Below are 18,627 nucleotides of genomic sequence, written 5' to 3' on the forward strand. Positions count from 1 at the left end.
TGTCAGCTCATACACACGAGGCACTGCGGAATGAGGCAAAGATCTGTCGCAATACTCGAAAATTGTAAGAAAAGATGCCGTGCGTCAATAATCAGATTATTGCAAAAGACATTCCTCTAGTGTTACGTTCTCCGCTTGTTTGCTTCACATGACGACAGAACTCCTGACAAACAATGCCCTCCTGTACGTGGCTGGTATCCTTGAGTCCAGCTTACACTGCCATTGCTGATAACGCCACTGTTCTTTATTTCTGTCGCCAAATCGTCCTCCACGTCAGTAGATCGTCCACCGCCATAATGAACACAAAGGCTAAGAAGGACACCGAAGGTACGTACAATTTACAAAGAGCCTAGTGAGACGTTCCAGGTTTCGACATTCAGTAAGCTGTCTTCATTAAACTAATACGTTATCCTTGGATATACGTTTTTATATTGGTGGAGTCCTCATGTGTGCTGCAATTACAGTAGCGTTTTATAATGCAAATGCAGTGCTATTCATTTATTTTGTGCTTTCAGGATCTGTGATGTGCCCCACATAGGGAGATTAAAATAGTTAAATGACGTTTGCTTTTTTTGGTCAGTAATAAGAAAAAAAGTTGGAATGGATTTGTTTCAACAATAACTTTTCGTGCTAGCAGTCATAATTTTATTTTTGTTGATATTTCGCACCACTGTTTCGATTAGTGAATTCCAGTTTCAAGTGCGTTTCTGCTGGATATGCCATTTATTCGTGCTGTTTTCGACGTGAGACGTGCACATTGTCCTGTGTCTTCACCATAATATATGAAAACACGTGATATTGTTAATTAATGATCGACATTTCTATAAAGCAGTTGGCGAAATTGGGAAAGAACTTCTGCTTAGGGGAATCTCTTGGTCGACTTGTGGAGAGACTCACACGCATTAAACATCACACTCAATTCTCTGAGGACAGTTTTTATGTGCGTTTCCTAATTTCATTGTGTACTGTGCGTGCACAGAAAATTGTGTGTGATGTTTAGCAAGCGCGAGTTTCTACACAAGTGGACAACAATAAAACCGAAAGTAGAAGTTCTTTACAAATTTCGCCATCAATCTATATAAATATCAATCATTAATAAAAATCAAACGTTTTCATATATTACAGTAAAGACAATAGAAAAATGCAGCGCCTCAAACATCGAAAACAACACGAATAAATTGCATAGGACACGGAAAACGTTTTGGAAAACGGGAATCATTTGCAGAAACGCGTCTAGTAAAATATAAATAAAATCGAGAAAAAGATATTTTATAAGCAAACCAACACTGTTGTTACATTTCTAATATAACAAATAAAGAAGTAGAATTTCATCCTATACATCGATAAACTGCTGGAAAATGTTATGATGGCAGTCGAAGTTATTTCTCATTTACGTCAGTGAAATTCAGTACAGTTTAATATTTTATCGGTGCTGTTTAGGGCAAGAAACCTGTCTTTCTAATAATGTAATAAATCGTTTTCATAAAAATCTATAAGATAATACATAGAGAGTTCTTCGAACAGTTAGTTACTCTCCTCGCGCGAGAAGAATGAGTCGAAATCTGACTGTGCAAAACCTACTTACGCGCCATAGCTCGCCCTATGTGATTTGTGGACTTCTCGCGAAATATATGAGGTATGTTCCTCGTAGCACTTTCCCATCGACGAAATTGTGCAATGTCAACTCTGTCACCATATCTTTTAAGATAATGTCTCTCATCACCCCATGTCGTGAACATCCTAGCACGCTATAAGTACTCAAGAGTAGCCCAACGGTCAAGTCTTCTATGAAGCTGATCTTTCTCAGAATAAGTCCATTTTTTCTGTTCGGTGAATTTTTGTGTTCGTTACTTTTAGTGCAAAAGCTTTAGGTATTTAATTACTGACATGACTTAAAGTGATCATTCATTTTTATTCTACATTCATCGTAAGAATAAATCTCATGTAAACGTTAGCTATACTAGGTAACGTTTTATGCTGTGCGTTACGGGTACATCGACTCAGCGGCACTACGGGGCAACAGCTTTACCGGCGCATTTAACTTGGACAGCAATGGCCAGACAAGTGACCCTATTAACCTGCGCTGATGTGACCAGTTGTAGTTAAGACGTGAAAAGAATCGAGAAGAAAACAATATAGCTATGAATGTTATTTAATTTTTAAACAGAAGGAAATAATGTATCGTAAAACTCAGGCGATACGCTTCTTAGGTGATAGTACAGGAAACATAACATGCTCTCGATCTTAGCTAACATAGTAATCTAATTAAAAGCAGGTGTGATGAAAATTCCTGATTTAACAAAGGTAATGTTTTTGATGCGCGAGCTATATGTGGGGTAAAGGCGCGCTGCTGGGATTTCACCACGTGGTTAAATGTTGAAAACACTGAAGGTATTACAGTCAGTCGTCTGGTAATCTCTGAACCCCTTCATATCGGCCTCAGAGCAATACATTTCAGTATTGCTACGTTGATAAAGAGGTGATCAGTAACAGAATCAAAGCCACCAAAAAAATCCACATTTCCTCCTCTCTGATGACGTGCTGTTCTGCATTTTCACCGTGGTTCGGCAGTGAGGTGTCACAAAGCTTCGTGCATTAGTTCCAGTGCGCTTGGCAGATTAAATGGCTTGTTGTTTCTCGCGACAAATCCCTTAACTTGGCTCCAGATTAATTCTATTGTGTTCAGATTGCAGCGTTAAGCTGACAAATGTAAAAATGTAGCATTTGTACTCAGTCCTCGACGCCGTGAAAATTGTTTTCCGTGTTTCTACGACGCCTATCACCTCTGGCTCGTGTGAGACCACATCAGTCCTATAAAACAATGAGCATATTCAAACAAAGAGTATTTCGTTTTCACCTTTCTACAAAAAATTTTATTGTGTAATGTTTTATTAACTTAAACAATCTTTTATAAAATATCGATAATTAAGAATGAGTATTTGCACGGAAAACCAGCATTTTGTGTGCGATATGTAATTAGAAATTAGGAGACGTGCATGTTTCTTGAAAAATGATGGCTAAGTACGAGTTAATTACCATATATGTGATGAATTTCATATTTAAATGATTTAGGTATTCAATCCGAACAAAAAAGTTATAGACTACAATGAATTTCGATCCGCCACCCACTAGCACACATGTTCATCAATGTACGACGGTGTTGATTATGACATGCACATGATTTAAGTACCGTTCCTTGTTTCTATTACAAAGCGCACGTAATGTGGATTGAAAAACGCCAAAGCAGATTTTTCATGTAATCTTGAGAAAAACAATAATAACAATTTGTTTCTCGCCATTAACGGTGCTCCGCGCGCGTTTCATTACGAAGTGGGAAGCAACATCATCAATTTTCACGGTACGTATGAAAAGTGAGACAATCAGCGCACAAGTAGCGTGTACAGACTGTGACTGTAAACGATTTTTGAAATAAAAATTACGCAGATAAAGTAGGATTAAGAAAAACGTTGATGGCTGTTAAAACATCAGAACGCCTTTATAGTTTCATCTACAATGTAGTAAGATATCTAATACGTAAGTACGCTCTACTTCCAAGAGCGGAACAACACCAGTATACGAGAGCTACGGCTGCTGATCAATCGTCACGTTTTGGTTGTTTACATCAGGTTTATTCTTATGATGAACGAAGTACAGTACTATGATCGAATTCTCAGGTACTTTGTACTTCGTTTGACGCGCGTCTTGTACTAACCTAAATTTTAGTTAAGCTCCAATTAAATGTATGTATTGAAAAACATATTTCGGTGTTTGTCTTCCTTTCAGTCATATAGCTATAATACTTTCCACTGTCTGCGGTATGGGCAGGAAGGGGGATGCTGTGTACGTTGACAGATCATAATCTATAAGGTGTGCAGCGAAAATAACTTAAGGAGAGCTGGAACGATCCATCTCCTCCATGTTAATTTTAGCAAATAGAAGGAACATTTTTCTAAAACCATTAAACATATTGCTCTGAAATTTGGACTACATGTTCAGTGAATATTTCTCGACAAAGTTATAATGCCATGTTAAGAAATATTTATTGGTGTTTGTTTTACAATTTTTTTAAACAGATACTTATTTTTTTCTCTAACTCTTGAATTATACAATTTTTTTACAATTTGTTATAAAAGTGAAGGAAAAGAAGTAAACAATATTGTGTACAAATTTCATTGATCTACTGTTAGCAGTTTTTGAGAAAATGTTCCTCAAAGATGAAAATTTTAAAGCTACTGGAAATGTCTTCCGAAATTTTTTAATACATTCCTGCACCATATGATGGATTATAAGCATCCTCTTATTTTTCCAGTGTTGGTTCCCTTTTCACTGGTCTTTTCTTCCCTTTTGCTGCATGTTGTAGGCTTTTGTCTCTTCTTCCTGCACCTCTTAGTCTTTCTTCATCAATTAGGCACATTGTGGAAATGGTGTTGTGTCCTGGTTGGAAATCTAAACGTTTTAGCACATCACATTTGATAATGTTTCCTTCATTGTATGTTGCCACTGCATCATGCACTCCAAAATGCAATATTTTTATCTGTACAAACACTCTTTTGGGGATCCTAATCCAAATTAAATTATTTAAACTTTCATTTGGATTTTGTGTTTTTCCCTGTAAACATTTTTCCAATAAATTTGGCTGTGATAAATCTCTGAATATGGGCTTAATTACATCAATTACAGCATTTGGCAAACTGTTTCTATGGGCATATTCCATTCCTGATTGGTACTTACACCATGACTCATCACCTGTGGGGCACAGTGCATATTGTGAGTGCTCATTTGTTGATGCAGTATGAAAAAATAATGCCCATGTGCTCTCCTCATATGCTCAATGCTTCTTGCATTTTGCCTAATTGCACACCTATAATACCTCTGCAATCTATCAATTGCTTCATCTCTCAATCTTCCTCTTCCTCCAAGGGTCTTAGCATCACTAAGCTTCTGGACTCCTAATGTCAGCTTTAATTTGCGCAAGTGAGCCCCCATGTGCTTCTGCACATGTCCAATGCACTCCTGTTTTCTAATGTGAATTTCATTGCCATAAGGTTTGAGTTCCTCTACAGCTTTATATCCCTTAGAATGACCATCTCCTAGATAGTTAGTGTAACGTACATTATACCACTCCTGTGATTGGGAAAAAAATTGCTTTCACTCCCTCTGCTTCTATCGCTCCACTCGTGCCATGAAAATTTGCTTCACAACTTTCACTATGTTCCTCCTTGGTATAGCCCTTACATCTACAATGTTTTGAGAGAATAGCAATATCAATTACTTTGCAACTGTCTCCACTGGTAGCTGTCACAACTCCATTTAGAGATTTATGACCTCTACGTTGCCATGATCCATCTACAGCAACAACTAAATCTCTACAATTCCCGTTATCTGTCACAGCTTCTTCAACTGCTTTCTTCATTGTTGCTTGAGCAATATCTTCAGCAGAAGATCCCACCAATTCATTATAAAATCCAAACTTGGTTGATGGTTTAGGCAAATTCATAATTCCACATAACATTGTCCCTGCAGCACTGCCCTTGCCAATGCAACACAAGCCATACACTAGCCGAAGATTTATATCATACACCTTCTTTCCACTATTAACACTGCGAGGAATACTGTTAGAATTAGAAAACGAAACTTCTGCAGCACATTTGTTACACTTCAATTACATTTTACATGCCAAAGCAATGTGTGAAGTTATTTTCAATTCCAGTCCTCTTTCTTTGCAAACTTGGCATAATATGTTATGTTTCAAAATATTAGAGAGCAAGGAATTTTTAATTATTTCATTCACATCATTACTGCCACTTTCATAGTTTTCAAATTTTTCCTTGCTGTCACAAAGTTTCTTGCTGGAAGAAGTTCTATCACATACATTTGGAGTAGTCGGTGAAGCAGTCTGAGCAGCATCTCCCTTCGAAACAACAAAAGATTTCTTCTTCCGCTCATTGTGCCTCTTCTTAAACACTCGATTGCTGAAATGGGGCATACTGATATCCACAAACAAATACGTAAAACAGGTACGAGCAAAATTCGTCAAATACGCAAAATTGAACAGCTAAACAACACAAAGCACACTCCACAAGTTGGTTGGTTGGTTGGGGAAGGAGACCAGACAGCGTGGTCATCGGTCTCATCGGATTAGGGAAGGATGGGGAAGGAAGTCGGCCGTGCCCTTTCAGAGGAGCCATCCCGTCATTTGCCTGGAGTGATTTAGGGAAATCACGGAAAACCTAAATCAGGATGGCCGGAACCGGGATTGAACCGTCGTCCTCCCGAATGCGAGTCCAGTGTCTAACCACTGCGCCACCTCGCTCGGTACTCCACAAGTCAACGCACACGGAATAGCGTTTATGTTTACTGATATGAACAGTCACTCGTCACAGAGATACAGCCATATAACGTTGGACAACAAAACACTGTCTAATTCCGCGAAGATACCCTAACAAGTTGCAGCCAGCGAGCAGCGCCGTCAGAGGTGACACACCTAGTCGCTACAACCGTTTGCGCGGCGAGTCACCTTTGCAGCGATAAAAAACACACTTACAAGGGTAAAAATGGTTCAAATGGCTCTGAGCACTATGGGACTTAACTTCTGAGGTCATCAGTCCCCTAGAACTTAGAACTACTTTAGCCTAACTAACCTAAGGACATCACACACATTCATGCCCGAGGCAGGATTCGAACCTGCGACCGTAGCGGTCGCGCAGTTCCAGACTGTAGCGCCTAGAACCGCTCGGCCACACCGGCCGGCACTTAAAAGGGTGAAACTTGATTTGTTTTATTCAGAAAACTATAAATGATTTTATAGTGAAAAAACCGAAAAACGTTAATTTTGTCATTTTCATCGTTCCGGCTGCCCTGAAAAGATTTGCGATGGTCAGTGAAGCACAGGCGGTGGAGGAATGCCCGGGGCCCGTATTAAGTATGACCCAGGCGATACAAGCCGCCGCTTGAGCGCCTGAGTGCACAACTTGTAAGCAGGGAGAAAAGTTAATGGTTCAAATGGCTCTGAGTACTATGGGACTTAACTTCTGAGGTCATCAGTCAAAAGTTAATAGTCGCACAAACCAACACTAGCGAAAGTCTACGACAATACCCTTAGAAGAGGTAGGTGGATCAAAACAAAATGTCCAGACACTCTGTGACCAAAATGGTACTGAAACAGAGGATGACAGACTAAAGGCCGAAATACTAAATGTTTTTTTCCAAAGTTGTTTCACAGAGGAAGATTGCACTGTAGTTCCTTCTCTAGATTGTCGCACAGATGACAAAATGGTAGATATCGAAATAGACGACAGAGGGATAGAGAAACAATTAAAATCGCTCAAAAGAGGAAAGGCCTCTGGACCTGATGGGATACCAGTTCAATTTTACACAGAGTACGCGAAGGAACTTGCCCCCCTTCTTGCAGCGGTGTACCGTAGGTCTCTAGAAGAGCGTAGCGTTCCGAAGGATTGGAAAATGGCACAGGTCATCCCCGTTTTCAAGAAGGGACGTCGAACAGATGTGCAGAACTATAGACCTATATCTCTAACGTCGATCAGTTGTAGAATTTTGGAACACGTATTGTGTTCGAGTATAATGACTTTTCTGGAGACTAGAAATCTACTCTGTAGGAATCAGCATGGGTTTCGAAAAAGACGGTCATGTGAAACCCAGCTCGCGCTATTCGTCCACGAGACTCAGAGGGCCATAGACACGGGTTCACAGGTAGATGCCGTGTTTCTTGACTTCCGCAAGGCGTTCGATACAGTTCCCCACAGTCGTTTAATGAACAAAGTAAGAGCATATGGACTATCACACCAATTGTGTGATTGGATTGAGGAGTTCCTGGATAACAGGACGCAGCATGTCATTCTCAATGGAGAGAAGTCTTCCGAAGTAAGAGTGATTTCAGGTGTGCCGCAGGGGAGTGTCATAGGACCTTTGCTATTCACAATATACATAAATGACCTGGTGGATGACATCGGAAGTTCACTGAGGCTTTTTGCAGATGATGCTGTGGCGTATCGAGAGGTTGTAACAATGGAAAATTGTACTGAAATGCAGGAGGATCTGCAGCGAATTGACGCTTGGTGCAGGGAATGGCAATTGAATCTCAATGTAGACAAGTGTAATGTGCTGCGAATACACAGAAAGATAGATCCTTTATCATTTAGCTACAAAATAGCAGGTCAGCAACTGGAAGCAGTTAATACCATAAATTATCTGGGAGTACGCATTAGGAGTGATTTAAAATGGAATGATCATATAATGTTGATCGTCGGTAAAGCCGATGCCAGACTGAGATTCATTGGAAGAATCCTAAGGAAATGCAATCCGAAAACAAAGGAAGTAGGTTACAGTACGCTTGTGCGCCCACTGCTTGAATACTGCTCAGCAGTGTGGGATCCGTACCAGATAGGGTTGATAGAAGATATAGAGAAGATCCAACGGAGAGCAGCGCGCTTCGTTACAGGATCATTTAGTAATCGCGAAAGCGTTACGGAGATGATAGTTAAACTCCAGTGGAAGACTCTGCAGGAGAGACGCTCAGTAGCTCGGTACGGGCTTTTGTCAAAGTTTCGAGAACATACCTTCACCGAAGAGTCAAGCAGTATATTGCTCCCTCCTACGTATATCTCGCGAAGAGACCATGAGGATAAAATCAGAGAGATTAGAGCCCAGACAGAGGCATACCGACAATCCTTCTTTCCACGAACAATACGAGACTGGAATAGAAGTGAGAACCGATAGAGGTACTCAAGGTACCCTCCGCCACATACCGTCAGGTGGCTTGCGGAGTATGGATGTAGATGTAGATGTAGATCGCCTCAGTAAAAGCCATCTGCGAGGTAACTGCGATGGACTTCAGCGTGAAATAAACTGAAGTGACAAAAGTCATGCGATGCCTTCTAATAACATATTGGACCTCTGTTTGCCCGGAGTAGTGCAGCAACTCGACTTGGTGAGGACAAGTTTTTGGAAGTCCCCTGCAGAAATATTGAGCCATACTGCCTCTATAGCTGTCCATAATTGCGAAACTGTTGCTGGTGCAGGATTTTCTACACGAACTGTTCAATGGGATTCTTGTCGGGCGATCTGGTCAACCAAATCATTCTCTCCAATTGTTCAGAATGTTCTTCGAACCAATCGCGAACAATTGTGGCCCGATGACACGGCGCATTGTCATCTATAAAAATTCCATCGTTGCTCGGGAACGTGAAGTCATGAACAGTTGCAAATGGTCTCGCTGTAGTCAAACATAACCGTTTCCAGTCAATGATCGGTTCAGCTGGACCAGTGGAGCCAGTCCATTCCATGTAAACACAGCCCACACCATTATGGGGCCACCACCAGCTTGCGTAGTGCCTTGTTGACAACTTGGGTCCGTGGCTTCGTGGGGTCTGCGCCACAGTCGAACCTCTACTCTCAGCTCTCACCAACTGAAATCGGGACTCGTCTGACGAGGCCACGGTTTCCCAGTTGTCTATGGTCCAACCTATATGGTCACGAGCCCAAGAGAGGGGCAATATCCTGCTGTTAGCAAAGGCACTAGCGTCGGTCATCTACTGCCGTAGTCCATCAACGTCAAATTGTGTCGCACTGTCCTAATGAATACGTTCGTTGTACGTGCCACATTGATTTCTGAGGTTATTTCATGCAGTGTTGCTTGTCTGTCAGTACTGACAACTCTACGCAAAGGCCACTGCTGGCAGTCGTCAAGTGAAAGCGGTCGGCCACCACGTTGTCGTGATGAGAGGTAATGCCTGAAATTCGGTATTCGCGCCACATTCTTGACACTGTCGATCTCAGAATACTGAATTTCTTAACGATTTCGGGAATAGACTATCCCATGCCTCCAGCTCGAGGTACCAATCCACGTTCAAAGTCTGTTAACTCCAGTTATGTGGACCGACCGTTGTGGCGGAGCGGTTCTAGGCGCTTCAGTCTGGAACCGCGCTATCGCTACGGTCGCAGGTTCGAATCCTGCCTCGGACATGGATGTGTGTGATGTCCTTAGGTTAGTTAGGTTTAAGCAGTTCTAAGTTCTAGGGGACTGATGATCTCAGATGTTAAGTCCCATAGTGCTCAGAGCCATTTGAGCCGGTTATGCGGCCATAAGCATGTCGGAAACGTTTTCACATGAATCACCTGAGTACAAATGGCATCTCCGCCAATGCACAGCCATTTTACCCTTGTGTACGCGACACTACCGCCATCTGTGTACCTCCATATGGCTATGCTGTGACTTAGGTCACTTAAGTATATCGTCCTATTTAGCATAAATGTGTGTGAAATGTAAACTTTTCGAACAAGTCCTCAACTAATTGGTCTCAAGTTCCAGCCAAGTGTTACTTTAACAAGAAAAACAACACAGATTCAGCGTGTTACGCATTACAAGTAGCTCTACAGTCGTACCTGCTGTATGAGGTGCTCCACGAGCCGCCCTCACATTTGGAGATAATTGCATTCGTCTCTGCAGTGAGTTACGAATTCTTTTAAACACCCCCGGCTCATCACGTACATTCCTATCAGACTGTACAATTCGCTGCTCCATTTCGATCATATCAACGGGAGTGTTGTACACTTCTCTTCTCTTACTCTCATTTTTGCGACTGTCAGCGCGAGAACTGAGATACAGGGCCAATAACCATCACCGTGAGTTTCAAAAACGCCTCTTGCGTAATGTTTGCTTTTATCCAGGGCTGTTTTGTTATATCGGTCTCGCTTAACGTGCTTCTTGCTACGAATTTTAATGTATTTCCTTAACACAGCTACTGGCATATTGGACTTTAAATACACTCCTGGAAATGGAAAAAAGAACACATTGACACCGGTGTGTCAGACCCACCATACTTGCTCCGGACACTGCGAGAGGGCTGTACAAGCAATGATCACACGCACGGCACAGCGGACACACCAGGAACCGCGGTGTTGGCCGTCGAATGGCGCTAGCTGCGCAGCATTTGTGCACCGCCGCCGTCAGTGTCAGCCAGTTTGCCGTGGCATACGGAGCTCCATCGCAGTCTTTAACACTGGTAGCATGCCGCGACAGCGTGGACGTGAACCGTATGTGCAGTTGACGGACTTTGAGCGAGGGCGTATAGTGGGCATGCGGGAGGCCGGGTGGACGTACCGCCGAATTGCTCAACACGTGGGGCGTGAGGTCTCCACAGTACATCGATGTTGTCGCCAGTGGTCGGCGAAAGGTGCACGTGCCCGTCGACCTGGGACCGGACCGCAGCGACGCACGGATGCACGCCAAGACCGTAGGATCCTACGCAGTGCCGTAGGGGACCGCACCGCCACTTCCCAGCAAATTAGGGACACTGTTGCTCCTGGGGTATCGGCGAGGACCATTCGCAACCGTCTCCATGAAGCTGGGAAAGGATCCGCCACATCCGCATAAGTCTCGATGCTCACAACAGGAATTTGTGTGATTTGCACCTATTTCTGGCCGGAAAACTGCAGATGGAAGACTGGGATAAAGTCGACAGGTTAACCTTTCAGCAAGCATCAAGGACCAGCAATAGTATTACTAACCGCCAGATGAGAAAGTACGACAAACTGCAACAGAAAGCCACGAACGAAACATTGACGCTGGATAGGCGACGGACAGTGGTCAACCTCTCCAGCCACACCTTGAGCGAAGCAACCACAGCAATTCTGGCCAAGGGGATGAATTTCGCAGTCGCACCTAAGCGAGTTCCAAAAGAAGATATCATAGAATCCGTAGAGGCTTCGGTACGTCATCTGCCACAGGCCGAGGCGGAGAAGATCCGGCAGGAAACGGTCAGAGTTCTGAATAAAGCAAAGCCACCGAAGCAAAACATCAACGCTGAGGAATACCATGCCATCAAGGAACTCAGGGACAACCCCCACTTAGTAGTGGTACAGGCAGATAAGGGCAACGCCACTGTAGTCTTGGACACAACTGATTACAACAAACGAATGGAAGATATTCTCGCAGAACCTGTCTACAAGAAACTTCAGGGAGATCCGACGGCCAAGGTGATCAAAACGACGCAGGCACTGCTCAAGCACTCGAGAATCAACTTCGACAAGGCCAGAAGATTCATCCCGCAAGTGACACAGGCACCAAGGATATATGGTGTACCGAAGGTACACAAAACCGACTTCCCCTTAAGGCCCATAGTAAACAGTATAAATTCGCCGACCTACTACCTAGCGAAAGAACTGGCACCTAGGCTCCGACACCTAGTGCATCAAACCGAGTCCTACGTTAAGGATTCCACTCACTTCGTGTCTCTCCTAAAGGAAATGCGAGTTACGGACCAAGATCTGATGGTTAGTTTCGACGTCAAATCCCTATTCACGAATGTCCCAGTGTCAGATACTGTGAACATCCTAGAAGAACGCGTGGCACCTGATATATGTGAGCTTGTGCGCCACTGTCTGACGACCACCTATTTCAAGTGGAGAGGTCAATTTTATGAACAAACTGACGGTGTAGCTATGGGCTCACCCCTATCGCCCATCGCAGCAGAAATCTTCATGGAGGCATTTGAGGAAACAGCCCTCCAGTCCGCACCATTACGTCCAGATTGTTGGCTTCGCTATGTCGATGACACTTTCGTCATTTGGCCCCACGGAGAAGAGGAGCTACAGAACTTCCACAAGCACCTTAACCAACAGCATAGGAAAATTCAGTTTACAATGGAAACAGAGAAGAATGGGGTGCTGCCTTTTCTCGACGTGGAAGTTTATCGAAAACCTGATGGTAAACTTGGCCACAAAGTGTACAGGAAACCAACCAGTACGGACAGGTACCTTCACGCTTCCTCCCATCATCACCCCACGCAGAAGAAGTCCTCCCTGCATACGCTAACGAAGAGAGCGTACAGGATAAGCGACGAAGAACATCTGAAGACAGAACTTGAACGCCTCAGGTCCATCTTCGGAACTAATGGCTATGGGAAGCAGATGATAGACAGCACCATGTCGACAAGGGAGAAGACTAATAGGGAAGAGGAGAAGGAGGCACAGAGTATTGCTGTGTTACCATATGTACAAGGGGTCACCGAACGTATTGGCAAAATCCTACGAAAAGCCGACATCAAACCAATTTTCCGAAGCAGTAACAAAATATCAGACATGCTCGGTTCTACCAAGGATGCAGTTGACAAACTACACACAGCTGGCGTGTATGAAATTGGTTGTGCGTGTGGATTAGTCTACATAGGTGAGACGGGACGTCCGATTAGCACAAGGCTCTCGGAACATGAAAGATATATCCGTCTGAAACAACACACTAAGTCAGCAGTGGCGGAACACCAAGACGAGTGCGGGAAACCAATATTTTTTCAAGAAGCCCGCGTCCTGGCAAAACAGCCTCTCATTTTCAAAAGAAAGATTAGAGAGGCGATAGAAATAGCCAAAAGACCCGCCAACATGAATAGAGAGGACGGCTACAAGCTTCCGAGGTCTTGGCTGCCTGCTATAGCAGGGCTACGGAGCGGCGGCAGAGCCGTGGCGGCCCATGCAGACACGCGGAGAGCCGCAGTAGTGGTCGCGAGCACGCAAAGCAAAGGCACGCCGCAGCCGGTTTCTGGATAGCATGTAAACAGTGTGACGTCACAGCTATCACCTGTTCGCTATTCGTCCGTCTCCTCCAATGGGGTGGATTAATATAAAGACCAATAGAAAACAGCCATTTCAGCCAATGATAGATAATAAAGGAAACACCAATAAAGCATACCTTTCACCCCTCCTCCTCCCCCCTTCTACAGCCAATCAAGTAACGACACGGTTTTCTCGTGCAGCTATTTAAGGAATCAAGTGTGTTTCATTTAGCAGTTTAACGTAAGGCCCTGATGAAGGCTAGCTGCAACGCTGGCCGAAACGTTGGCGCATTTTAAATTATGACGATGCGGTCTGATACCCTGAAGAATTTTATTGAATATACCGGTGAATGTTCTTATGTTTAAAAAAGGAGTTTGTGATTACTAAGCCCATACTGGCACAGAAATCCAAAAGTTGTTTCCCGTTCCTGTTGGCCTCCATATCCTCTCCAAATTTACCCATAACCTTTTCATACCCTTCTGTTCGATTTCCAGTCCTGGCGTTAAAATCACCCATGAGCAGAACACTGTCTTTGTCCTTTACTCTAACAACTACATCACTGAGTGCCTCATAAAAACTATCCATCTTATCTTGATCTGTCCCTTCACAATGCGAATATACTGACACAATACTAATTTTCTTGCTAGACACTGTCAAATCTATCCACATCAGTCGTTCGTTTACATACCTTATTGCAACTACGCTGGGTTCCATTTCTTTCCTGATGTAAAGCCCTACACCCCATTGTGCTATTCCTGCTTTGACTCCTGACAGGTAGACCTTGTATTCTCCCACTTCCTCTTCTTTCTCACCCCTTACCCGAATGTCACTAACAGCTAAAACGTCCAGCCCCATCTTACTTGCAGCCTCTGCCAGCTCTACCTTCTTCTCAGAGTAGCTCCCATTGATATTAATAGCTCCCCATCTCATTACCATTTGTTTGCCAAGTCATATCTTAGGAGTCCCTGGTTTGTCAGTTAGAGGTGGGACTCCGTCACCTCCAAAGGTCCGAGGCATTTTTCTCTGATTGTTGCCAGCATCATATTTGAAGTACCAGGGAAGCAGGTTGCTAGCCTTACTTGCCCCGAGTCCCATTGGGTTTTACCCCTAACGGCTGAGGGACTAACCGGTGGATTTGGTAGTCTTTGCCGTATGAGCACAAAGGTGACCACGACTCAGAATATGTCCGAGATGCCCAGCCTTATCTGATGATTTAATTTGTCGATAAACGACAGCGTCATCTGCATCTCAGATTGTCTCCCAAATCGTTTATATAGATAAGGAGAAGCAAAGGGCATTTAACACTACGTAGGGGAACGCCAGAAATCACTTCTGTTTTACTCGATGACTTTCCGTCAGTTACTACGAACTGTGACCTCTCTGGCAGGAAATCACAAATCCAGTCACATAAATGAGACGATATTCCACAAGTACGCAATTTCACTACAAGCCGCTTATGTGGTAGTGTCAAAAGCCTTCCGGAAATCCAGAAATACGGAATTAATCTGAAATCCCTTGTCAATAGCACTCAACACTTCATGCAAATAAAGACCAAGTTGTGTTTCACAAGAACGATGTTTTCTAAATCCGTGTTGACTGTGTGCCAATAGACAGTTTTCTTCGAGATAATTCATAATGTTCGAATACAATATATGTTATAAAATCCTGCTGCATATCGACGTTAAAGATATGGACCTGTAATTTAGTGGATTACTCCTACTACCTTTCTTGAATATTGGTGTGACCTGTGCAAGTTTCCAGTCTTTGGGTACGGATCTTTCGTCGCGCGAACGGTTGTATTTGATTGTTAAATATGGAGCTAATGCATCAGCATACTCTGAAAGGAACCTAATTGGTATACAATCTGGACCAGAAGACTTGCTTTTATTTAGCGATTTTAGGTGCTTCACTACTCCGAGGATATTTACTTCTACGTCACTCATGTTAGCAGCTGCTCTTGGTTAGAATTCTGGAATATTTACTTCGTCTTCTTTTGTGAAGGCATTTCGGAAGACTGTGTTTCGTAACTCTACATTGTCAGCACTGTCTTCCATAGTATCTCCATTGCTATCGCGCAGAGAAGGCACTGATTGTTTCTTGCGGCTAACATACTTCGCATACGACCAGAATCTCTTTGGATTTTCTGCCAGGTTTCGAGACAAAGTTTCGTTGTGGAAACTATAATAAGCACCTCACACTGAAGACCGCTTTAAATTTCGAGCTTCTGTAAAAGATCGCCAATCTTGGTGATTTTGCATCTGTTTAAATTTGGCACGTTTGTTTCGTTGTTTCTGCAACAGTATTTTAACCAGTTTTTTGTACCAAGGAGGATAAGCTCCGTCGTTTGTTAATTTATTTGGTATAAATCTCTCAATTGCTGCCGATACTATTTCTCTGAATTCAAGCCACAGCTGGTCGACACTTATATCATTAATTTGGAAGGAGTGGAGATTGTCTCAAGAAGGCGTCAAGTGAATTTTTATCTGCTTTTCTGAAAAGGTATATTTTTCGTTTACTTTTGGAGGATTTGTCGGTTACAATATTAAGTCTCCCTACGACAACCCTGTGTTGATTAATCCCTGTATCCGTTTAGATGCTCGTTATTAACTCAGGATTATTTGTTGCTAAGAGGTCAAGTGTATATTCACAACCGTTTACCACTCGCGTGGGCTCATGAACTAACTGCTTGAAATAATTTTCAGAGAATGTGCTTAGCATAATTTCGGATGATGTTTTATGCATATCTCCAGAATTAAACGTATATTTTCGCCAACATATCGAGGGTAAATTAAAGTCACCACCAACTATAATCGTATGAGTCGGAGACGTGCTTGAAATCAAACTCAAGTTTTCTTTGAACCTTTGAGCAACTGTATCATCTGATTTGGGAGGTTGGTAAAAGGATCCAATTATTATTCTATTACGGTTACCAACAATGACTTCTGCCTTACTAACTCTCAGGAAGTATCTAATTCAGTTTCACAACAAGTTAAACTACTTCCAACAGCAACAAACACGCCACCACCAACTATGTTTAGCCTAAGTAGGGCGGCTACAGGGGTGCGGCCCCACTCTCCATTGTTGCTAGATGTCTTCAAGATGGCGGCGATGACGTCATCCAAGATGGCGGCCTGTTACTTGGCAACAGCACATGACGTCATCCAAGATGGCGGCTGTGACGGCAGCTGATGACGTCACCCAATATGCCGGCCGTAGCATCAGCTGATGACACAAGTACCGTTATCCAAGACAGTGGATTCTGGCAATAAGATAGATCAATTGGGCTACATCCACTAACCTAACCCCCTCCCCTCATCATCAAATAGCGGAAGTTCAAATTCCATCAGGATAATGCAACATACCATGGATTTCTCTACTAACCTAAAAAAATGGTGGGAAGATAGGTCACTTGGACTACCTCCACCAAGTCATCCAACCGCCACCTTAACCTAGGAACTCACTGCAGGTTTGAATTTTTGTGGGGAGATAAGGCACTTGGGTTATCTCTACTAAGAAAATTTAAAAAAAGAAAGGGTAGTTGGGCTACCTTCACTAACCTAAGTCTGTCTCGTTGTTTGAAAGACTGTGTTTTTTCTGCTCTAACACACATTGTACACTGACAAACATTTTATATTTTTGCCACGACTTCGAGGTCTGTGTCACGTTCTAAACTGAGATTAAGATGGTCTGATCCATGGCCTCTTGCAGACAATAAGGAAATCAACCCAAGTACCATTATCCAAGACTTCGCATTGTGACACGATTGCCGTCATTCAAGATGGCTGTTGTGACATCAGCTGATGATGTGATAGATGTCATTCAAGACGGCTGCTGTGACGTCAGCTGATGCTGCGAGTGACGTCATTCAAAATGGCCACTGCGACAACAGCTGATGACGCGAGTACCATTACCCAAGATGGCTGGAAAATGCCACCCACCCCTGCCAAGCCCCCCTCGCAGGATGTTTGAATTTTGGAGGGAAGATAAGTCAACTGGGCTACCTCTAGACATCACACAGTGTAAATCATATTGTTACTGCTGTTACCATAACACACCACACACACTGGTTGATTTTAAATAAAAGTAATTTGCAACATAAGGAAATGGGAAGAGTTTTGCGGTGTTGGCATGGGTTTCCAAACTACATTTAAACTCATCTGTCACATTGATGGAATAGCTGATTGCTTTGCATTCCATTTCGACTGATTCCTCATATTGCAGTCATGTACGCGATCACTGTTTTGGTGCAAATCATCCCCAGAAGGTGTCACCCCTCCACAAAACTCTTTTTCCAACTCAAACAAACGTTGTCAGTCAGTCATTATATGGTAACCAACAGAGTGCCAGTGGACAGTTGGGATGGAAACGACACGATCGAGTTTTTTAACATCTGACGGTTTGTAAGCCGATTACGCCTCCCTTTCTAAGACACCGTGGTACCACCTGCAAGAAAACTTATGACATATGTGTTTCCCCCCGCCCCCATCACTGATTTTCGATCAGTATTATTTTGTATTGTCTGTAATCATTTACTGGCCAAATATTACACCTAGTTGTAGGGGATGTGTGATAGGTTCATCTTGAGCATCAGGCTTATAATGTATGTGTTTGTGTTCCAACATGCGCAAAGGAAATGACTGTGGAATACTGTGATAGCAAAGGGGAGAGTATGTCAAGTCATAAGAATGGTAAAGATATTTCTATTTCCAGAGCCACAGCTGTCGCCGGCCAGAGTGGCCATGCGGTTCTAGGCGCTACAGTCTGGAACCGAGCGACCGCTACGTCCGCAGGTTCGAATCCTGCCTCGGGCATGGATGTGTGTGATGTCCTTAGGTTAGTTAGGTTTAATTAGTTCTAAGTTCTAGGCGACTGATGACCTCAGAAGTTAAGTCGCATAGTGCTCAGAGCCATTTTTGAACCACAGCTGTCAGCAGCCTGTATTTCAGATACTTCACTCATTGTCGAATGTCGTTCAATTGAGACCACAATCATAACATTTAATTGTAAGTATAGTGATCAAATATGTATGAGGCCGGTTTTTTTCCTAGTATGATTTTGTCT

At 43.1% G+C, this 18,627-nt stretch overlaps 1 protein-coding gene across 1 annotated transcript in view; it reads left to right on the plus strand.

The window, feature by feature from the left end:
- The first annotated feature begins 296 nt into the window (after positions 1-296).
- Positions 297-18,627, plus strand: part of LOC126190908 (synaptic vesicle glycoprotein 2A-like) — a 188,471-nt gene continuing 170,140 nt past the window's right edge. The window contains exon 1 of the mRNA XM_049931538.1: positions 297-327. Coding sequence (XP_049787495.1) covers positions 297-327 — 31 coding nt within the window. The remainder of the gene's footprint in view (positions 328-18,627) is intronic.

The sequence above is a fragment of the Schistocerca cancellata genome, chromosome 6, assembly GCF_023864275.1.
Source record: "Schistocerca cancellata isolate TAMUIC-IGC-003103 chromosome 6, iqSchCanc2.1, whole genome shotgun sequence".
NCBI classification, from domain to species: domain Eukaryota; kingdom Metazoa; phylum Arthropoda; class Insecta; order Orthoptera; family Acrididae; genus Schistocerca; species Schistocerca cancellata.